This window comes from Salmo salar, chromosome ssa20, assembly GCF_905237065.1.
Source record: "Salmo salar chromosome ssa20, Ssal_v3.1, whole genome shotgun sequence".
Taxonomy (NCBI): Eukaryota; Metazoa; Chordata; class Actinopteri; order Salmoniformes; family Salmonidae; genus Salmo; species Salmo salar.
The window spans coordinates 15,541,807-15,565,094 of NC_059461.1; the positions used below are offsets into that span (position 1 = coordinate 15,541,807).

Below are 23,288 nucleotides of genomic sequence, written 5' to 3' on the forward strand. Positions count from 1 at the left end.
ATACTTACACTGACAACACACACACACACACACTACATACGCCCACATACACATAACATGCACACACATGCATACTGACACCACACACACACACACACACACACTTTCACACTCAACATATACGCAACTGTCTATTATCTATCCTGTTGACTAGTTCACTTTACCCCTACCTATAAGTACATAGCTATCTCAATTACCTCATACCCCTGCACATCAACTCAGTACTGGTACTCCCTGTATATAGCCATGCTATTTTTACTCAAGATTTTTGTTATTCACTGTGTATTTATGCCTCGTGTCATATCAATTTTTGATATAATTTTGATATATTTATCTTAACTCTGCATTGTTGGAAAAGGACACGTAAGTAAACATTTCACTTTTAGTCTACACCGGTTGTTTTATGAAGCATGTGACTTTTCTTTTTGAGTGAATTGTGCAATACATTTTCTACTCTGAAAACAAGGATTTTCACACACAGCGCCTCCATCTGTTGGCAAGACAGATGAAGAACTGGCAGACATCTTCTTTGCGTATGCATTTCAAAGGCCAACCACAGAGGATAGGCCTACCACATAAAAACAGTGATTTTTCTTCCATGTATATTTAATCTCTCGTGGACAGACTACGCAAACTACCAAAGTACAACATTATAATGATTCCATAACTTTTTATGATAAGTTACTCGTAGCAAAATTCTTGAAATGACAGAGGTTGGGAATCTCCATAGAGATAGAGGACTCATCTTTGTATCTGTGCCACTATAGCGTCTGTGACAGCATGGGCAGCACCATTGAGGCTATCTCCATTTTGATGTACACAATTGGCTGATCCCTCCTGATTACCTAGTTGGACATGACTCCAACAGGATCACCAGGAGGCATTAGACAATGAAGTTGAAAGTCCAATCCAGTTGACTACATTATAATGGTGGAAGCCCTCAATGGTGCTGTCCATGCTAACATGGCCTTTTGGCCACTAGAGGACTCTATCATTCTCTATGGGAATCTCATTATTTGTGATACAGTAGTACAGTGCCTTAATCATGAAGGTACTGACTATAAGTGTTTGTTCCTGTAGGCTACTGTTAAAAAAAATACAGCTCACTCCACACTCACACAAATGATTTGCCTGGTGTAATTTAAGGTACGTCAGGCAGGTTTGGGGTCAATTCAGTTTTCAATTCAGAAACAGAACTGAATTGAAATTCACTCCATGAATTCAAAATGACTAATATTTTTCAACAAGGATTTTTCAGTTGGGTGAGGTAGGGCTGTAGCAGAGCTCTCAGGCTCTGAACGCACACAGCCTTTTGCTCCATGATCTCCTCCAGTTTCTGAACGTACTCCCTAAAGTCCTGAAGAATAGAGAGGGACCGGTGAGACAGACAGGGAAGGAAGATGGATCAACAAATGGTAGACAGTCATGGAGAGCACTACTCTCAAACCAAGTGTCCCATTCAGCAACAAAAAGAGTAATTGCAATGAATCCAATCCATGATATATGAGCTAGTATATTGAATACTTGTATATACAAGGTGCTGCGTTCTCACCATGTCAGGCTGTTGGCACAGCAATGTCCCCTCTCTACGACACAGAGACTATCTGCTTCAACTGCTCCCAATGGGTCTGGACAACACACCACCTGACGAGAGAGAGAGAGAGAGAGAGAGAGAGAGAGAGAGAGAGAGAGAGAGAGAGAGACAGAGAGAGAAGGAAAGTGGAAGAGAAGGAAAGAGGAAGAGAGGGAAAGAGGAAGAGAGGGAAAGAGGAAGAGAGGGAAAGAGGAAGAGAGGGAAAGAGGAAGAGAAGGAAAGAGGAAGAGATGGCAAGGGATAGAGCCAGGATGAGTAAGGAACCATACACCTACACATTGTTCATGCTACATAACAGATAGACTTGAACTTACTAGGCATGCTCCAGTGCTTCCTGAGTAGAGAAGGAGAGGATGGCTGGGGGTCCAACATGCTTTAACAGACCGTTTGGACCGTCTGGACTGCTTGAACCGCTGAGACGGCATGGAGTGTGGAGATTAGGAGAACTGTTTGAACTGGGTGACTGAGATTGGTCCTGCAAAATGTTAAATTGCACAGGGTTGTTCATTTGTTGGAGAATTTGCACACTAGGGATAGAGGAGTTGGGTGTATCCTGAAATGTGTGTTTAGTAGTGATGGGAGGTGTATGTGTACGTTGTGGTATATGGGTGGAAGGCAGAGGGTGTGATGTTTGTGTGTTGGGCTGGATTGGGCCTTGGGAGCACTTGGTTGTGTGTGTATTGGATACAGTGAGGTTGTGTGGTGAGTGGAGGTGTGGAGAAGGGCCAGGGGGACAGGTAGAGTCTCAGGAGCCTAGGACCTCCCTCCCTAACTGGGCTGGGGTTTTCAGGATTCCACTTTGGTCTTGGACAGACACCAGGGAGACCACAGGGGCAGATGGTTTGGTCATAGCTGGACAGAACAGACAACACAAGAGAATTAGAGCAATATTTGACATTTTTGTTTTTTTACACGCAATCCCCTAACAAAACCGCAATTCTCACAAATGAACAATGTCAATGAGAAGGTGGCAATTATTTACAGAGATTTTAAGTAAACAATGCGGGGGAAAAAGGCATTGCACAAGCTTGTGTATGTGACTCACCCATTCTCCAGAGAGGAGCAGCGTCCATCTTGGATCTCCTCTGATCCATGTGGCCTTCACTCTTCCCATCTATCCCTAGAGTTGGTACTAGAGACTGGCCACCCTCCACCACCCCTTTTCTCTTTCCACCTTCCCTAGGCAAGAGGGAGGGGGAGTAGGTGCTGTGTGGTACCTGCTGGCAGAGGAAGGAGTCTGTGGCTGCCAGCCTGTCTACTTGAAGCAAGGAAAGTGAGAGGGGGTCCATGGTGCATCTAGATGAATCGCCCGAGGACTCACAGTGTGGTGGTGAAGAAGGGGGCATTTGAGCCACAACTCCAGAATTATTTTGGCTCTCAGGGGGAAGCCTTGTGGTGCCAAAAGCTGCTCCCCTCCACGTCTGCACAAAGGACAGAAGGGGGGTGGCAGGGTCTATCTGACGTAGCAGCTCAGCACCTGGTAGCGCTGTCCTTTCTCTGGGGCTCAGTGGTACTCCCTGCTGACAGGGGCAAAGGGGGACATTTTGGAAGTGTAGGCACAGGCCACTGGAGCTCTGGTTGATGTGCTTGGACTCCAGGGACAGGTCGTTGAGCTTGGCTGGGGGCGGGGGTGGAGAGAGGGGCCTCTCGGCCGGAGCGTGGTGGCTGCAGTGTCGGTAAATGTTGTCGTTGTCACTGTTGCTGTCTGTGGAGCCGCGGGGGAAGTCATTAACCTCTCCTTCCTCCTCTGTGCTCCATTCAGCCTCCAGCAGCATGTCCTCTTCTCCTCTCTCCTTGTGTTCCCCTGCCCACCCCCTCCTCTCAAATGGCCCGCGGAGGCTAGATGGTAACCGTTCCTCTTCCCCAAGACGCAACACAGCCCCTGTCCACCTGCCGCCCTCTTCTGACTCGACCACTCTACACTCTGGCCATGCCCATCTCCCTCTCCTCTCCTCCTCCTTGGGTGACCCCCATTCGTCCCCACTCCCTCTCTCCACTCCTCCTCCTCCTGTCCCTCGGTCATCCAGCCTGCTGATGGTAGACAGCACTGATCCAGCCCCGGGGACGAGACACTCGAGGATGTGCTCTCCACTACCATCATTATCTCCTTCATTATCATCATCATCAACATCATTATCGCCATTGCGGCAGTGGCTCTGAGACGTGTTGTTAGAGAGGTGACTCTGTCCCTTCCCCTTTGCCTCCACTGTGACCCCTGCGGTCCCTTCCCCCCGGAGCGAGAGGTGGTCTCCCCCGGCCCCAGTCGTGGCCCTGTACCCAGCCAGCAGCTCCTCCAGACCGCGGCAGACAGATGGAGAGCCAGGCAGAGGCTGCTGGAGCCACTGCATCTGCTGCAGCTGCTGGTGGTATCTTCTCAAATGCCTCTCTCTTTCCTTCTCGCTCTCCCGCTCGCTTGGCGTCTCAGTTTCTCTCTCTCTTTCCCATTCTGTACTAGTCCTCCTATCTCTCTCCCTGCCCTCTCCTAACTCTCTCTGTCCCTCAGCCGTCTTCTCTCTCTCCCTCTCCCCCACAATTCGGTCCTGCTCTATCCATCTCCTGCCCTCTCCCTCTCCTTTACTCATAGTAGTCCTCTGCCTCTCTGCTCCTCTGAGGCAGGAAGCAGCAGCTGCCCTTTTACCTATGGCCATCTGGCTTGTAGTGGCTCTTCCTTCTCTGGGTATTTCCCAAAGGGTTGTCCTCCCCTCTCCCATTCGCTGTCTCATCACCCGAGCCACACCATGGTCCTGTTCTGTGTTGGAATCATCTGTCTTCTCACGTTCCTTTCTGTGCCCTTTCTTTTCCACCTCCCTCTCTCTATCCCACTTCCTCTCCCTCTCTCCCACTCCCTCACTCCTCCTGCACCTCCAAAGCCCCTGGCCCAGTGAGCCCCTCACAGGTGTGGCGTGCTCCAAACAGAGGTCTTCTCTCCCCCTCCCAAAGCCCTCCCCCGCCCCCCGGCCCTTTGGTGTGGAGCAGAGCAGAGCTCCCCCTGGGGCTAACCTCCTGGCAGGGGTGCCAGTCACATTTCGGGCCTCCCTGTGTCCCCCAACTTCACCCTTTTTGGGGGACTTTTCCCCCTGCTGGCACTAGTACCACTGCTGCTAGTCTGATCATGTTTCGGGGATGGGGACGGGGTGACTGTGGGCCGTCTTCTCCCCCCTCCCCCCCCCAGCTCCTTCACCCTGTAGAGCCAATAAGAGATGATATATCACAGGCCAATGTCACTGACCAATTAATCAATGTCCTCAAAACTGTTGAGTCGGAGTGTGTGTTCTCATATGACCTAGTTAATACGTAACACTCACCGGTCAGCGTATCTCAGCGTATTGAGTGTGTGTTTGGTTGCTAGGTGACTGGGGGAAACGTTTGCAATCATACATGTCTTTGAATCACCAACAAAGGAGTCCTTCAAAACCTATACAGACAACAAGGTAAACAGAGTTTGAAAAAAAAGTGGTACTGACCCAAATTCTAGCATTCCCTGTGGACAACACAGTTGAAGCACAAGCCCGGTGTGGAGTTGCTCAGATGTGTCGTTGAGAGTTGAACCCGTGAACGTTTGCAATGTGTGTGTGAGATTCTTTACCTGCGTGAGCTTGCTCTGTCTGAACGGTGTGTGTGACTGCTCTTGGTCCAGAGAACGGATACATTCTTTCAGCTGAAACAAATAGGCTACATGTTAACAGCAATCCCATGTTATGTGTGTGTGAAAGTGAACAATAAAGTATTGTATTGCATCCTATTGTGTGTGTTGCGCTCACTGCCAGTAGACTCTGGTTGATCTCTGCCCCCTCCATGCGACTCAGTCTGTCTGGGTCTCTGGAGTCTGCTGCTCTCTCACTCCCAGCCAGATCCACAAATGACATCCTACACAACACAGTGTGGGATACATCTGGTCCGATTACTTTTAATTTAATGTCACCTAAACTATGTTACAAAGCTACTGAATTGCATACACACACACACACACACACACACACGCACACACACACACACACACACACACACACACACACACACACACACACACACACACACACACACACACACACACACACACACACACACACTGTGTACTATAGCTAATCATACATAAAATAACACATTCAATCTCAGGGATATTGCTGAATATGTGTTTTATTTTAGATTATAAAATGTCCTAATCTTGAAAAAGTCCCCCAAAAAATGTGTCTGAATTGCAAGGTGCAAACTCCATATACCTGGTTAATCATTTTCTATATATCAGTTTGGCTACCTGGAACTAATTTGGCGAATTTGTCCTATTACTTATTATAACGTGACACTGACTTGCCAGTGGCCCGATTGCCAGAGTCTCTGAGCTGTATCTGGAGCAGAGCGTGGGAGCGGGATGACACAGGATTGACTCCACTCACCCCCTGGGTGCGCTCCCCTGTACCCCACAAAATCACCTGGAGGACGGAGAGAGGAGAAGGTGGGGAGGATAAATGAGGAGGGGTGGAGGCAGGAGAAGCGATGAAAGGAGGATGGAATGGAGAAGGGAAATAAATCAAAACAGCGAGGCAAAACAGACGAGAATAGGAAGAATGAGAAGAGAGGGATAAAAGTCTCACCTCCAGCAATGAGTTGACAGACTCCACTTTGACCTCTCTTAGCCCTGCTATCTGAACCACTTGGTGCCCATCCTCCCTTGCAAACAAGCTGCATAGAGAAGACACAGATGTCATTATAAAGAGACCAATCAGAGGTTTACTGGTTCACTTATTTCCTGAGTGGTTCATTGAGTGGTTCAATGAGTAGTTCACTGGTTCCGTGGTTCGCTGAGTGGTTCACTGAGTGGTTGTGGTTAAAATGGTTCAGTGTTATTATGAAGGGACCAATCAGAGAGCATGGTTATGACCATGTCATTGTGAAGGGACTAGAGGTCGACCAATTAATCGGCATGGCTGATTAATTAGGTCAGATTTCAAGTTTTCATAACAATCGATAATCTGCATTTTTGGATTCCGATTACATTGCACTCCACGAGGAAACTGCGTGGCAGGCTGACTACCTGTTACGCGAGTGCAGCAAGGAGCCAAGGTAAGTTGCTAGCTAGCATTAAACTTATCTTATAAAAAAACTATCCATCTTCACCTAATCACTAGTTAACTACACATGGTTGATGATATTACTAGGTTAACTAGCTTGTCCTGCGTTGATATAATCAATGTGGTGCCTGTTAATTTATCATCGAATCACAGCCTACTTCGGCAAACGGGGGATGATTTAACAAAAGCGCATTTGCAAAAAAAGCACAATCGTTGCATGAATGTACCTAACCATAAATATCAATGCCTTTCTTAAAATCAATACACAGAAGTATATTTTTTTAAACCTGCATATTAACTAGGGGAATTGTGTCACTTCTCTTGCGTTCATTGCACGCAGAGTCGGGGCATATGCAACAATTTGGGCCGCCTGGCTCGTTGCGAACTAATTTGCCAGAATTTTACATAATTATGACATAACATTGAAGGTTGTGCAATTTAACAGCAATATTTAGACTTAGGGTTGCCGCCCGTTCGATAAACTACAGAACGGTTCCGTATTTCACTGAAAGAATAAAAGTTTTTGTTTTCTAAATTATAGTTTCCGGATTTTACCATAATAATGACCAATGGGTCGTATTTCTGTGTTTATTACATTATAATTAAGTCCATGATTTGATAGAGCAGACTGATTGAGCGGTGGTAGGCAGCAGCAGGCTCGTAAGCATTCATTCAAACTTTACTGCGTTTGCCAGCAGCTCTTAGCAATGCTTGCTTCACAGCGCTGGTTATGACTTCAAGCCTATCAACTCCTGAGATTAGGCTGGCAATACTAAAGTGCCTATTAGAACATCCAATAGTCAAAGGTATATGAAATACAAATGGTATAGAGAGAAATAGTCGACGCGTCATAATTCCTATAATAACTACAACCTAAAACTTCTTAACTGGGAATATTGAAGAACTGGGAATATTGAACCACCAGCTTTCATATGTTCTCATGTTCTGAGCAAGGAACTTAAACGTTAGCTTTTTAAATTGCACATATTGCATTTTTACTTTCTTCTCCAACACTGTGTTTTTGCATTATTTAAACCAAATTGAGCATGTTTCATTATTTATTTGAGACTAAATAGATTTTATTTATGTATTATTTAAAGTTAAAATAAAAGTGTTCATTGTTCATTCAGTATTGTTGTAATTGTCATTATTACAAATATATATATATATACAGGAAAAAAATAGGCCGATTAATCGGTATCGGCTTTGTTTGGTCCTCCAATAATCGGCATCAGCGTTGAAAAATCATAATCGGTCGACCTCGAGAATGGACCAATCAGAGAGCAGGGTTATGTTCAGTGATGTAGTCAATTTACTAAACCTCGAGTGCGAGTCAAGTCCCAAGTCTCTAGTGTTCGAGTCAGAGTCCAAGTTAGAGTGTTACATTATGAAATATTTTCTGAAAACAAAGTCACTACTACTGGTCGAGTTAAGTCAGTCCTGAACTTGAGTACATACACAATCACACACGCACCGTTTTCTACAGTCCAACAAGTCGTAGAGCTGGCCACAGTAGATCTCAAAGAAGCTGACATAGACATAGACGTGGGATGGGACTGTAGAGTTGCCACAGTCCTGGGTGGAGTGCAGCTGGGTAAATATGTCCCTGGCAGCCAGAGCATATAGCCCCTGTCTCTGAGGAGGACAACCCAGCATGGTGTGTGTCTTCCCTGCTCCCGTCTGGCCGTATGCAAAACAAGTGGCCTTGCCTCTGCCAATGTACATACAGACAGAACTAGGTCACACAATATCCCATTTCAAATCAAATCTAATTTTATGTGTCACATGCTTCGTAAACAACAGGTGTAGACTAACAGTGAAATGCTTACTAACAGGCCCTTCCCAACAATGCAGAGAGAAAAAATTTAGAAATAGTAGAAGAAATAGAAAAATAGACAAATAACACAAGGAATAAATTGAAAAATAATAACACAAGGAATAAATACATAATGAGTAACGATAACTTGGCTGTATACACGGGGTACAAGTACTGAGTCGATGTGCAGGGGTACAAGGTAATTTAGGAAGATATGTACAGTTGAAGTCGGAAATTTACAGAGACTTCAGCCAAATACATTTAAACTCAGTTTTTCACAATTCCTGACATTTAATCCTAGTAAAAATTCCATGTCTTAGGTCAGTTAGGATCACCACGTTATTTTAAGAATGTCAAATGTCAGAATAATAGTAGAGAATGATTTATTTCAGCTTTTATTTCTTTCATCACATTCCCAGTGGGTCAGAAGTTTACATACACTCAATTAGTATTTGGTAGCATTGCCTTTAAATTGTTTAACTTGGGTCAAACGTTTCGGGTAGCCTTCCACAAGCTTCCGACAATAAGTTTGGTGAATTTTGTCCTATTCTTCCTGACAGAGCTGGTGTAACGGAGTCAGGTTTGTAGGCCTCCTTGCTCGCACACGCTTTTTCAGTTCTGCCTACAAATTTTATATAGGATTGAGGTCAGGGCTTTGTGATGGCCACTCCAATACCTTGACTTTGTTGTCCTTAAGCCATTTTGCCACAACTTTGGAAGTATGCTTGGGGTCATTGTCCATTTGGAAGACCCATTTGCGACCAAGCTTTAACTTCCTGACTGATATCTTGAGATGTTGCTTCAATATACCCACATAATTTTTCCTCCTCATGATGCCATCTATTTTGTGAAGTGCACCAGACCCTTCTGCAGCAAAGCACCCCCACAACATGATGCTGCCACCCCCTTGCTTCACTGTTGGGATGGTGTTCTTCGGCTTGCAAGCATCCCCCTTTTTCCTCCAAACATAACGATGGTCATTATGACCAAACAGTTCTATTTTTGTTTCATCAGACCAAAGGACATTTCTCCAAAAAGTACGATCTTTGTCCACATGTGCAGTTGCAAACCGTAGTCTGGCTTTTTATGGCGGTTTTGGAGCAGTGGCTTCTTCCTTGCTGGGCGGCCTTTCAGGTTATGTCAATATAGGACTCCTTTTACTGTGGATATAGATACTTTTGTACCGGTTTCCTCCAGCATCTTCACAAGGTCCTTTGCTGTTGTTCTGGGATTGATTTGCACTTTTCGCACCAAAGTACCTTCATCTCTAGGAGACAGAACGTGTCTCCTTCCTGAGTGGTATGACGGCTGCGTGGTGTTTATACTTGCGCACTATTGTTTGCACAGATGAACATGGTACCTTCAGGCATTTGTAAATTGCTCCCAAGGATGAACCAGACTTGTGGAGGTCTACAATTTATTTTCGGAGGTCTTAGCTGATTTCTTTTGATTTTCCCATGATGTCAAGCAAAGAGACACTGAGTTTGAAGGTAGGCCTTCATATACATCCACAGGTACATCTCCAATTGACTCAAATTATGTAAATTAGCCTATCAGAAGCTTCTAAAGCCATGACATCATTTTCTGGAATTTTCCAAGCTGATTAAAGGCACAGTCAACTTAGTGTATGTAAACCTCTGACCCACTGGAATTGTGATACAGTGAATTATAAGTGAAATAATCTGTCTGTAAACAATTGTTGTAAAAATTACTTGTGTCATGCATAAGGTAGATGTCCTAACTGACTTGCCAAAACTATAGTTTGTTAACAAGAAATTTGTGGAGTGGTTGAAAAATGAGTTTTAATTACTCCAACCTAAGTGTATGTAAACCTCCGACTTCAACTGTACACGTAGGTCGGAATAAAGTGACTAGGCAACGGGATAGATAATAAACAGTAACATCAGCGTATGTGATGAGTCAAAAGAGATTATTGCAAAAAGGGTCAGTGCAGATGCTCCAGGTAGCTATTGCTTAACTATTTAACTAACTATTAGCAGTCTTATAGCCTGGGGGTAGAAGCTGTTCAGGGTCCTGTTGGTTCCAGACTTGGTCATAGGTACTACTTGCCATGTGGTAGCAGAGAGAACAGTCTGTGACTTGGATGGCTGAAGTCTTTGACAATTTTTAGGGCCTTCCTCTAACACCGCCTGGTATAGAGGTGCTGGATGGCAGGGAGCTCGGCCCCAGTGGTGTACTCAGGGTTCGTACAGGCAGTGTGGCAAGTCATATTCAAGGACCATTCATTTTTTAATAGTTCATATTATGCAATTGTTTCTAGTCGCCAACAGATGGCAGTATATCGCCACAATCTCTTGAAAAAAACAACTTATTTACTACATACATAGGCGGTAAGTCAGTACTGATGATTTTGTCATTTGAATAGCAGAGTTTTGGAACATGCCTACTGGTGAACACACATTTCCTATTCACATTACTACACAACTCCAGCATAATGATTGGGTGGGCTGTGCGAGGGAAACGGCACGTGAACGGCCACCAGAAGGGCATGAGCACGGCTGCTGCTTGATAAGGCGGAATATAGCCGGAGCCCTGTGAATGAAAAGCTCTGGAGGTTGTTGCAGAGAAAATGTCACATAATGTAGAACTGGCGCCAGTGCAGGATGCAGCGTTGTGTCTTTCCCCCTTCATGTGGCTCTTCGGGGACGATTCACAAAGGGCCTATTCACCCAGTCTGACACATTTTGTTGCACCTTACATGGTGTGGGTTGATTGGGTCCAGTGATGTAGTGGTAAGAAATGGTGAGTAAATTATACTGAACAAAAATATAAAACGCAACATGTAAAGTGTTTCATGAGCTGAAATAAAAGATCCCAGAAATGTTCCATATTTCCCGGCAGTTTAGCTATCGATGTGATGTTTGGCGGTGCATAATCAGTCAGTTTTGTACCAACCTGGCTGAGTGGCAGGGTGGGTGGAATGAGCGAGCTCGCCTGGCAACCACAGCACGAAACACGTGAGGCAATAAAACTCAGTAGTCTGCCTGGAAATTCATTTGCAAGACCAATACATTTTTATCATATTTTTTGTAAACATATTTGATCTGTTCTCCTCTCATTTTAATTCAAGTACTTTTCAAGTACCAACCTGAGAAGATGTCTGATTTTAAGGTATTCCAGTACTTGAATTTCAAAGTGCCAAATTCAGGTACTTTAAGCACCTCAAGCACTTTGTGCGAACCCTGTGTCCTGGGCGTACGCACTACCCTCTGTAGCGCCTTGCGTTCAGATGACAAGCAGTTGCCATACCAAGTGGTGATGCAGCCAGTCAATATGCTCTCAATGGTGCAGCTGTACAGCTTTTTGAGGATGCCAAATCTTTTCAACCTCCTGAGGGGGAAGAGGCGTTGCCATGCCCTCTTCACGACTGTGTTAATGTGTGTGGACCACGATAGTTCTTTAGTGATGTGGACACTGAGGAACTTGAAGCTCTCGACCTGTTCGACCTGTTTGAGCGCAAGTGTTTTAGGGTACATTACGGTAAACAACACCTAGTTGCTCCTCTGCAGTTACATTATTGTGTTACAGCAGGGGTCTTACACACAGGGGGAATATGGCTAACATTGACAGACTTTTCTTATTGGAGTCCCTCCCCGCTTTCTTTTGTTTGGAGCCTAATGAACACAACAAAAGGTTCCTTACCCGTTGAGGACATGCTGTATCAGCGGAAAGGCTGTTTTCAGGTACACATCCACATTGGAGCTCTCTTCCCCAAACACCTCATCATAATTAAACCTGTGCTGTGGAGGGGACCAGAGAAGAGTGCAGACACACACACAGATCAACACTGTGTTACAAGGATCAGGGGGCCTGAAGCTATATGAATAATATTTATGTACCTTAACTTGGGTTGCAAAGAGTAGGAAACTTTCCGGGAAATTTCCAGAAATTTTTCATGGGAAGTTAAGCCCTGGAATTTAGGACATTTTGCTTAAATTGATGAAAAAAGTTAGCTTATAACAGTGAAATTTTTTTGTAGGATACACATAAGGCAATTCTAGGTCTTATTTTGGTTAAACTATCCCCTATTCAATGGAATTGCAACCCTTTGCATGCACAGTGCATTCTTCCATCACATGTACAGCTGATACTCAAGATCCTGCACACTAATGAGATGCTATTGAGCCCACACTACTACACTGTCTGAGCCAAGGACTACATGCTTTCTGGTAAGTTTTGATTACAATACTGGTTGGGGTGAATATATTTTATATGACATATATGATTTTTTTGTTAGCTAGTAAATAGTAGCCTACAGCAAAGTGTGTTTAAATAATTTCTAACTTGTTAACAATTTCTCTTAGTTAGTTTTTGCTACCATGTGGGTTTTAGCTTGCTTGAGCCTGCTAACTGAGGAGTGTTAATTCACCTGTTTCCATATATGATTCATTTTAAAACATGTATCTTACAAAATGTAGAAGGAAAAGCTGTGTACATTTGCTAATACTGTGCTAAATCATATGTGAAGAATGCAACAAAGATGAAGAATTATCTGGCCAAGTGCATAAAGTTCCCTCAGCGCTCACAACAAGCAGCCTCTGACAAAAGTCCCTCAACTTCTATTTGAGGTGAAAATAATGAATCAGACACCTTATCGATAGCAACAGCTCATGGTCCTTCTGGAATCAGAAGTTTTTTTGACTCAATGGAGGAACGTAGTCAGAGAAATGCTGATGGATGTCTTGCTCGAGCTGTTTATGCAATTGGTTCACCTCTGATGCTCACAATTTGTATTGGTACTCACAATGTGTATTGGAAGAGATTTCTGAATGTTCTTCGCCCAGCATACACCCCTCCAACCAGACATGCTTTGCTGGATGCAGAGTTCAACAGAGTTCAAGTGAAGGTCAAGCAAATCATAGAGAAAGCAGACTGTATTGCAATAATCTCTGATGGGTGGTTGAATGTTCGTGGGCAAGGAATAATTAACTACATAATCTCCACCCCTCAACCAGTATTCTACAAGAGCACAGACACAAGGGACAACAGACACACCAGTCTCTACATTGCAGATGAGCTGAAGGCAGTCATCAATGACCTTGGACCACAGAAGGTATTTGCACTGGTGACAGACAAGGCTGCGAACATGAAGGCTGCTTGGTCTAAAGTGGAGGAGTCCTAACCTCACATCACACCCATTGGCTGTGCTGCTCATGCATTGAATCTGCTCCTCAAAGACATCATGGCACTGACAACAATGGATACACTATACAAGAAAGCCAAGGAAATGGTTAGGTATGTGAAGGGTCATCAAGTTATAGCAGCAATCTACCTCACCAAGCAAAATGAGAAGAATGAGAGCACCACATTGAAGCTGCCCAGCAACACCCGTTGGGATGGTGTTGTCATCATGTTTGACAGTCTCCTGGAGGGGAAGGAGTCTCTCCAAGAAATGGCCATATCACAGTCTGCCGATATGGACAGCCCCATCAAGAGGATCCTCCTGGATTATGTATTTTGGGAGAGTAGTAAGCAGCCTGAAACTCCTGAAACCTATAGCAGTAGCCATTGCACGGATTGAGGGACACAATGCCATCCTGTCTGATGTTCAGACTCTGCTTGCAGATGTAAGAGAAGAAATCCGTACTGCCTTGCCCACTTCACTGTGTCTCCAAGCAGATGAGACTGCAGTTCTGAAATACATCAAAAAGCGTGAAGACTTCTGCCTGAAGACCATACACGCCGCAGCATACGTGTTGGACCCCAAGTATGCTGGCAAGAGCATCCTGTCTGGTGCAGAGATCAACAAGGCCTATGGTGTCATCACTACCGTGTCTCGCCACCTTGGCCTGGTCAGAGGGCAAGGTTCTTGGCAGTCTGGCGAAGTACACTTCCAAGCAAGGGCTTTGGGATGGAGATGCAATATGGCAGTCGTGCCAACATATCTCATCAGCCACCTGGTGGAAGGGACTTAGTGGATCTGAGGCTCTTTCCCCTGTTGCCTCCATCATCCTCCAAATCCCACCAACATCAGCTGCCTCAGAGCGCAACTGGTCCTTGTTTGGGAACACACACACCAAAGCACACAACAGGCTGACAAATACAAGGGTTGAAAAATTGGTGGCATTCCGGGCAAATTTGAGGCTTTTTGAGCCTGACAATGAGCCATCCTAAACAAGGTTGTAAAGTGACAGTGAAGATGAGGCCTCAGAGTCTGCTGTTCAAGAGGTGGACATTGAGGAGGTCCAGGGAAAAGACATGAAAGCCTGGGAGGAAGACAACCAAATGCTTTATTTTCTAGAATATCATTTTACAGATTTATGTTGCAAATGTTTTTGGGAGATGCGATGGATCATTGGGGATCATTCAATATTCCCTTTCTTTTGTTGTTCAGTGAAATCATCCCATGTGAAAAGTCAACTCATTTAATAAAGTTCAATTCGTAACTAAATTGTTATTTTTATTTCTACTGGAAGGATTTAATCATTTGCAATTATGTCTACTTATAATAAGGTAAAATGGTTATGTTTGTTTCCATATGATATGGTAAATATATCCAATGCAAAAAACATCTACATTTAAATGGTATTCATATTAATTTTAATATATTTCTGTTAATTCCAATATGTTCCAGTTAATTCCCATATATTCCCACAGAAAGTTTTCACCTCTGAATATTCCCCAAAATGTGCAATCCTAGCCTTAACACTGGTTAATACTGGATGATGTACACAGTACATCCAAACATACAGATGTAGGATCTTAATTTGATCACTCTTTTGTTGCTGAGAATTTTCCTGCACGGCCGGCAGGAAATGCAAGCTTGTAGTGTATTTGCGTTTTGAAAAGGCTTCTAAAGTTTGTTATTTCTACTTTGAAATTCAGACTTGACTTACCCTAATGAAAAATGTATCAATGTAAATGAACTATTAGCCACACAATAATTCACATTTCCTGTTGTTGCAGGATCATTTTTCTGCTGTAGCAAACTGGCCCAAATTTAAGATCCTACATCTGTATGATATACAAACATACATAATGTCTCCTTTATTGTACCTACATACTGTATATTCACGGTCTGTACTGTATACACTGCTATATTCAAGTCTTGCTAGACTCTGTCCTCTGTGACTGTGTGATGGAGCCTCTGAGTGTACTGTACTTTAGAGTTCTGCTACCAAACCCGAGCCCGACAGGCCCCGACATTATACATCGGGTTACGGCCATCAATAACTAGGGTACGGGTAGGGCTTGGGTATCACTAAATTGATCAATAAAATGTTGAAGCTGAGCCATTTGCGCGCGCCCTGCTGCGCAGTACAGTCACATCTGACTAAGATCATAACGTGGCGTCAGAAGTGCTTCAACCTCGTCAAATATAAGACTGGAGAGATTATTTCACCAAAAATTATAATTCTCATTGAGTTTTGTCGGAGTTTAGAGTGACGAAAAGTAGCTAACAGCTAACTGCTCTCTCATGTTTCTTCACTGAACAGAGCAGCCCAAGCGGAGGCATTGCTATGGATACTCACAGACTCAGAGCGCCATGAGCAGAGCGCATGCAGAGTGTGCTTCGCGCAGGGAGTGAGTGACAAAGAGGAGCAGCTAATGGATTTACTAACGGGGGAAGTTATTTCTGGTTTCGGGCAGGGCCGGGCCGGGCCTTAAATTTAGCAGAAGCAATCGGGCCTGGGTAGGGTAGGGCCTGAGCATGACCAGCATGGGTAGAAGCTTGGCTTTAAATTCATGCCTGTGCAGGGCTCTACTGGACCTGGTACCTACTTGGAGTATGTACTGGGTCAGGTCCACTGCCTCTTTGCTCTCATGGACTACCACAGAATCTCCATCATGGGCTGTGACAACGTCTGCCTCCCCTCTCCTGTTCTCAGCATAGGTCAGGGGCCTCTTCCTCACACACACACTGATCCTCTGCCCACCTGCCTCCCTACAACACACACACACAAGAACAAATTACAGGTATTTTGAACAACAGTATAATTAATAAGAGAGAGTTACCTTTTCCAACTAACCAAGTGTGAGGGGCAGTTATTTGGAGAATGAAAAGAAGTAGGAAAACAGATGAAAGGAGAGACAGCAGCAGACCAGAGACTACCAGCCTAGTAACCCATACACTAACAACAACAGCATTATACACAGTTGAAACATAATACAACTTACTTTCTGGTTGACACCGGGCTACTCAGGGGCAGACCATAGTTGCAGCCAAGAGTTCTCCTCGATGTGTACATGTATGTGGGCTCATCCGTCCTCCTGGATGTCCCATCCTCCTCCCGGCACACCTCAGGTCTTGGCCTGCTGCCGATGGTCGTCCCGTCCTTGTAAATGCAGACGCTCTGACGATGGGTCACTTTGCTGTTGCTCCTGTGCATTGTGGTCCGTCTGACAGTTTGCTTGTGAGGACAGCTACGCCTCGGCGTCCCACTGATCTGGGTTCTGTGTATGGGTGACCCTCTGCTGAGGTCGCAGCGTGGTTGGGGTTTAACCCCTGTGTTCGGGCTCGGGAAGGGGTGGACACCAGCCCCCCTGTGACTGTCATAGTCACTGAGCCATCCGCGTTTGGGCTCGCTAGACCTACCATCACCATCAAAATCTAGCTGCCTGCATGTGGGGACTTTGCTGCCTGAAGTGAAAGTCTTTGTTGTTATCACAACTCTATCGTCATCGTGGCCCCCATGGTCCTCCTCTTCCTCTTCCTTCAGAGACTTGACCAGCTGTACCAGGTGGAACAGCCGGGCACGGTCCTCCATGCTGTGGACCCCCAAGCTCGAGTAGTCGCCCATGGTGAGCAAAGACAGGTGTCCCGCGCGTCTCAATCCCATGGCTGTAAAACAAGGGTAGTGACGCTGAAGCCCGACCTCGCGCAGGCACTCGTACAGGCATGATGTCATCGCCTCAAATGGTACCTTCTCACCTCTGGCATGTGTTCGCAATCCCTGTGAGAGAATGAGCGGTGGTCATTCCATTTGGTTAACGTTGGAGCGCACTGTCCCCAAGGCGGCACAACCAAATAGACCTTCAGTAGCCTCGACTACAAATGTATAAACCGGTGGCACATTACAAGACAACTCCCTTGCTTACACCTTGCCTTCCTCCGTGCTTTTTGTTCATGAACCGAACCCTAACCCTACTCTTGTGGCTGGGTGTGCTGCATGCTTTGGTGCTGAAACTTGACACTGCTGATGGTGGCACTACGTCACACATTGCAGTGTAGCAAATATGATAAATATAGATGAGCCAACAGAACAACAGCTGTCATAGCTTTACAGTTATGTTGACAGCTGCAGTGTTCTGGCAGTTGTGAAGGACCACGTCATGAAAACTCTGAACCAAATAAAGTGGAATTTAGAATAGGAATTCACTGGGATGTTGTTGAGGACCCAGGGGAGGAAAATGCTGTAAACATTTAAATAATAATTTTGCCTCTCGCCTCACCTGGCTACGTTATATAAGTTAACCTTCTTGCAAGTGTGCTGGCTGTAGTTTTTACAAAGCAAGGTGAGGTGCCAAGCAAATAGGTTAGTCCAAAAGTGCCCACATCACTCACCAATGTTCGAACTTCGAAGTCAGTCTCCTCTTCGGGAAGATTAACTGACCAAACGAGCTCTCTGTCTCGTGTATCAAAGCTAAGAAACTAACATACCGGTATGCATTACATTTTTAAACAGTGGACATCTCCTTCCGACTGTTTCCATACACAAAAAGCATCTCCATAACAACGGTTTGAGTTAGCGCATTTCTTCCCGCTGTAAACTCAGACCAATGAGCTACTGCTGCTGCATGTGCATTGAGTTGAGAAAGGCGGAAAAGGCAGATTTAGTTTGCTTTGTGCGCCGGCTGCCGGCGAATCGGAACCATTCCATTTACACACGGCGCGCTGCACTAACATGGCTCCTCGCATTTTGTCTGTTGTTCTTTAGCTGTGGGCAAAAAGCTATGTGAGAGGTAACTTGATTCTTTTTATTGTAGGGAAGACTACGTTTCTTTCAAAAAGATCTAAAAACAGAGCCCTTTTGCCGTGACATTGTGTATTGCAATGCCGTGACCCGGATTCGAACCGGGGTTGCTGCGGCCACAACGCAGAGTACTAACCACTATACGATCACGGCGAGCTACCAGGGCTTGCCCCTCTAGGGGAGAATTTGGGATTTGTAGTGACGTTGGTAAAATAAACTTTAATAAAATAAATTGTATTTTTTTACTTTTATTTTAACTAGGCAAGTCAATTAAGAACAAATTTTTATTTACAATGATGGCCTACCAAAAGGCAAAAGACCGCCTGCGGGGACGGGGACTGGGATTATAAATAAAAATAAATGACATATAAATAAATACAGGACAAAACACACATCACGACAAGAGAGACAACACAACTACATAAAGAGAGACCTAAGACAACAACATAGCAAGGCAGCAACACATGACAACACAGCATGGTAGCAACACAACATGACAACAACATGGTAGCAGGACAACATGGTAGCGGCACAAAACATGGTACATTATTGGGCCCAGACAACAGCACAAAGGGCAGGAAGGTAGAGAAAACAATACATCACGCAAAGCAGCCACAACTGTCAGTAAGTGTGTCCATAATTGAGTCTTTGAATGAAGAGGTTGAGATAAAACTGTCCAGTTTGAGTGTTTGTTGCAGCTCGTTCCAGTCGCTAGCTGCAGCAAACTGAAAAAACGAGCAACCCAGGGATGTGTGTGCTTTGGGGACCTTTAACATAATGTGACTGGCATAACGGGTGTTGTATGTGGAGGATGAGGGCTACAGTAAATATCTCAGACAGGGGGGAGTGAGGCCTAAGAGGGTTTTATAAATAAGCATCAACCAGTGGGTCTTGCGACGGGTATACAGAGATGACCAGTTTACAGAGGAGTATAGAGTGCAGTGATGTGTCCTATAAGGAGCATTGGTGGAAAATCTGATGGCCGAATGGTAAAGAACATCTAGCCGCTCGAGAGCACCCTGACCTGCCGATCTATAAATTGTCTCCGTAATCTAGCATGGGTAGGATGGTCATCTGAATCAGGGTTAGTTTGGCCGATGGGGTGAAAGAAGAGCGATTACAATAGAGGAAACCAAGTCTAGATTTAACTTTAGCCTGCAGCTTTGATATGTGCCGAGAGAAGGACAGTGTACTGTCTAGCCATACTGCCAAGTACTTGTATGAGGTGACTACCTCAAGCTCTAAACCCTCAGAGGTAGTAATCACACCTGTGGGGAGAGGGGCATTCTTCTTACCAAACCACATGACAATTGTTTTGGAGGTGTTCAGAACAAGGTTATGGGTAGAGAAGGCTTGTTGGACACTAAGAAATCTTTGTTGTAGAGCATTTAACACAAGGGGCCAGCTGAGTATAAGACTGTATCATCTGCATTTAAATTGATGAGAGAGTTTCCTACTGTCTGAGCTATGTTGTTGATGTAGTCGTTGTTGATCTAGTCGCCAACAGATGGCAGTATATCGCCACAATCTCATGAAAAAAAACCGACTTATTTACTCCATACATAGGTGATAAGTCAGTACTAACGATTTTGTCATTTGAATAGCAGAGTTTTGGAACATGCCTACTGGTGAACACACATTTCCTATTTACATTACTACACAACTCCAGCATAATGATTGGGTGGGCTGTGTGAGGGAAACGGCACGTGAACGGCCACCAGAAGGGCATGAGCACGGCTGTTGCTTGATAAGGCGGAATATAGCCGGAGCCCTGTGAATGAAAAGCTCTGGAGGTTGTTGCAGAGAAAATGTCACATAATGTAGAACTGGCGCCAGTGCAGGATGCAGCGTTGTGTCTTTCCCCCTTCATGTGGCTCTTCGGGGCCGATTCACAAAGGGCCTATTCACCCAGTCTGACACATTTTGTTGCACCTTACATGGTGTGGGTTGGTTGGGTCCAGTGATGTAGTGGTAAGAAAAGGTGAGTAAATTATACTGAACAAAAATATAAAACGCAACATGTAAAGTGTTGGTCCCATGTTTCATGAGCTGAAATAAAAGATCCCAGAAATGTTCCATATTTCCCGGCAGTTTAGCTATCGATGTGATGTTTGGCGGTGCCTAATCAGTCAGTTCTGTACCAACCTGGCTGAGTGGCAGTGTGGGTGGAATGAGCGAGCTCGCCTGGCAACCACAGCACGAAACACGTGAGGCAATAAAACTCAGTAGTCTGCCTGGAAATTCATTTGCAAGACCAATACATTTTTATCATATTTTTGTAAACATATTTGATCTGTTCTCCTCTCATTTTAATTCAAGTACTTTTCAAGTACCAACCTGAGAAGATGTCTGATTTTAAGGTATTCCAGTACTTGAATTTCAGAGTGCCAAATTCAGGTACTTTAAGCACCTCAAGCACTTTGTGCGAACCCTGTGTCCTGGGCGTACGCACTACCCTCTGTAGCGCCTTGCGTTCAGATGACAAGCAGTTGCCATACCAAGTGGTGATGCAGCCAGTCAAGATGCTCTCAATGGTGCAGCTGTACAGCTTTTTGAGGATGCCAAATCTTTTCAGCCTCCTGAGGGGGAAGAGGCATTGCCATGCCCTCTTCACGACTGTGTTAATGTGTGTGGACCACGATATCTCTTTAGTGGTGTGGACACTGAGGAACTTGAAGCTCTCGACCTGTTCGACCTGTTTGAGCGCAAGTGTTTTAGGGTACATTACGGTAAACAACACCTAGTTGCTCCTCTGCAGTTACATTATTGTGTTACAGCAGGGGTCTTACACACAGGGGGGATATGGCTAACATTGACAGACTTTTCTTATTAGAGTTAACTTGATTCTTGTTTTTGTAGTGAAGACTAAGTTTCTTTCAAAAACATCAAAAAATAGAGCCCTTTTGCCGTGACATTGTGTATCGCAATGCCGTGACCCGGATTCGAACCGGGGTTGCTGCGGCCACAACGCAGAGTACTAACCACTATACGATCACGGCGAGCTACCAGGGCTTGCCCCTTTATGGGAGAAATTGGGATTTGTAGTGACGTTGGTAAAATAAACTGGCTAACTGTTAAGTTATGCCACGTATTTTTTATTTTATTTTTTTACTTTTATTTTAACTAGGCAAGTCAGTTAAGAACAAATTCTTATTTACAATGATGGCCTACCAAAAGGCAAAAGACCTCCTGCGGGGACGGGGACTGGGATTGTAAATAAAATAAATAAAAATAAATGACATATAAATAAATACAGGACAAAACACACATCACGACAAGAGAGACAACACAACTACATAAAGAGAGACCTAAGACAACAACATAGCAAGGCAGCAACACATGACAACACAGCATGGTAGCAACACAACATGACAACAACATGGTAGCAGGACAACATGGTAGCGGCACAAAACATGGTACATTATTGGGCCCAGACAACAGCACAAAGGGCAGGAAGGTAGAGAAAACAATACATCACGCAAAGCAGCCACAACTGTCAGTAAGTGTGTCCATAATTGAGTCTTTGAATGAAGAGATTGAGATAAAACTGTCCAGTTTGAGTGTTTGTTGCAGCTCGTTCCAGTCGCTAGCTGCAGCAAACTGAAAAAACGTGCAACCCAGGGATGTGTGTGCTTTGGGGACCTTTAACACAATGTGACTGGCAGAACGGGTGTTGTATGTGGAGGATGAGGGCTACAGTAAATATCTCAGACAGGGGGGAGTGAGGCCTAAGAGGGTTTTATAAATAAGCATCAACCAGTGGGTCTTGCGACGGGTATACAGAGATGACCAGTTTACAGAGGAGTATAGAGTGCAGTGATGTGTCCTATAAGGAGCATTGGTGGAAAATCTGATGGCCGAATGGTAAAGAACATCTAGCCGCTCGAGAGCACCCTGACCTGCCGATCTATAAATTGTCTCCGTAATCTAGCATGGGTAGGATGGTCATCTGAATCAGGGTTAGTTTGGCCGATGGGGTGAAAGAAGAGCGATTACAATAGAGGAAACCAAGTCTAGATTTAACTTTAGCCTGCAGCTTTGATATGTGCTGAGAGAAGGACAGTGTACTGTCTAGCCATACTGCCAAGTACTTGTATGAGGTGACTACCTCAAGCTCTAAACCCTCAGAGGTAGTAATCACACCTGTGGGGAGAGGGGCATTCTTCTTACCAAACCACATGACAATTGTTTTGGAGGTGTTCAGAACAAGGTTATGGGTAGAGAAGGCTTGTTGGACACTAAGAAATCTTTGTTGTAGAGCATTTAACACAAGGGGCCAGCTGAGTATAAGACTGTATCATCTGCATTTAAATTGATGAGAGAGTTTCCTACTGTCTGAGCTATGTTGTTGATGTAGTCGTTGTTGATCTAGTCGCCAACAGATGGCAGTATATCGCCACAATCTCATGAAAAAAAACCGACTTATTTACTCCATACATAGGTGATAAGTCAGTACTAACGATTTTGTCATTTGAATAGCAGAGTTTTGGAACATGCCTACTGGTGAACACACATTTCCTATTTACATTACTACACAACTCCAGCATAATGATTGGGTGGGCTGTGTGAGGGAAACGGCACGTGAACGGCCACCAGAAGGGCATGAGCACGGCTGTTGCTTGATAAGGCGGAATATAGCCGGAGCCCTGTGAATGAAAAGCTCTGGAGGTTGTTGCAGAGAAAATGTCACATAATGTAGAACTGGCGCCAGTGCAGGATGCAGCGTTGTGTCTTTCCCCCTTCATGTGGCTCTTCGGGGCCGATTCACAAAGGGCCTATTCACCCAGTCTGACACATTTTGTTGCACCTTACATGGTGTGGGTTGGTTGGGTCCAGTGATGTAGTGGTAAGAAAAGGTGAGTAAATTATACTGA

The 23,288-nt window shown here is 44.7% G+C and overlaps 2 protein-coding genes and 2 non-coding genes across 5 annotated transcripts; all 4 read right to left on the minus strand.

Annotated features, from left to right (window-relative positions):
- Positions 1-380: 380 nt before the first annotated feature.
- LOC123729129 (uncharacterized) lies at positions 381-4,592 on the minus strand. Its single transcript, XM_045702992.1, has 4 exons — positions 2,640-4,592; positions 1,909-2,446; positions 1,553-1,644; positions 381-1,357 (listed from the first exon to the last, which is right to left on the minus strand). Exons 1-2 carry the CDS (start codon positions 4,315-4,317, stop codon positions 2,340-2,342), a joined length of 1,785 nt encoding a protein of 594 aa, XP_045558948.1. The 5' UTR covers positions 4,318-4,592; the 3' UTR covers positions 381-1,357; positions 1,553-1,644; positions 1,909-2,339.
- Positions 4,535-18,145, minus strand: LOC106580078 (kinesin-like protein KIF24). 2 transcript variants are annotated; one of them, XM_014160692.2, is made up of 11 exons: positions 18,006-18,145; positions 16,619-17,394; positions 16,223-16,385; positions 12,143-12,240; positions 8,138-8,374; positions 6,187-6,274; positions 5,903-6,024; positions 5,356-5,461; positions 5,181-5,252; positions 4,900-5,009; positions 4,535-4,776 (listed from the first exon to the last, which is right to left on the minus strand). In XM_014160692.2, the coding sequence occupies exons 2-11, from the start codon at positions 17,347-17,349 to the stop codon at positions 4,614-4,616; spliced, it is 1,890 nt and encodes a 629-aa protein (XP_014016167.2). In that variant the 5' UTR covers positions 17,350-17,394; positions 18,006-18,145; the 3' UTR covers positions 4,535-4,613. The 2 variants fall into 2 exon arrangements, with proteins under 2 accessions (XP_014016167.2, XP_045558947.1); XM_045702991.1 differs by lacking the exon at positions 18,006-18,145 and having other exon boundaries at positions 16,619-17,752.
- A 350-nt stretch (positions 18,146-18,495) lies between these two features.
- On the minus strand, positions 18,496-18,567 carry trnah-gug (transfer RNA histidin (anticodon GUG)). The gene has a single exon. It is a non-coding gene; the product is annotated as a tRNA-His (tRNA).
- Positions 18,568-21,341: 2,774 nt separating this feature from the next.
- Positions 21,342-21,413, minus strand: trnah-gug (transfer RNA histidin (anticodon GUG)). Its single transcript has one exon. It is a non-coding gene; the product is annotated as a tRNA-His (tRNA).
- Positions 21,414-23,288: the final 1,875 nt, after the last annotated feature.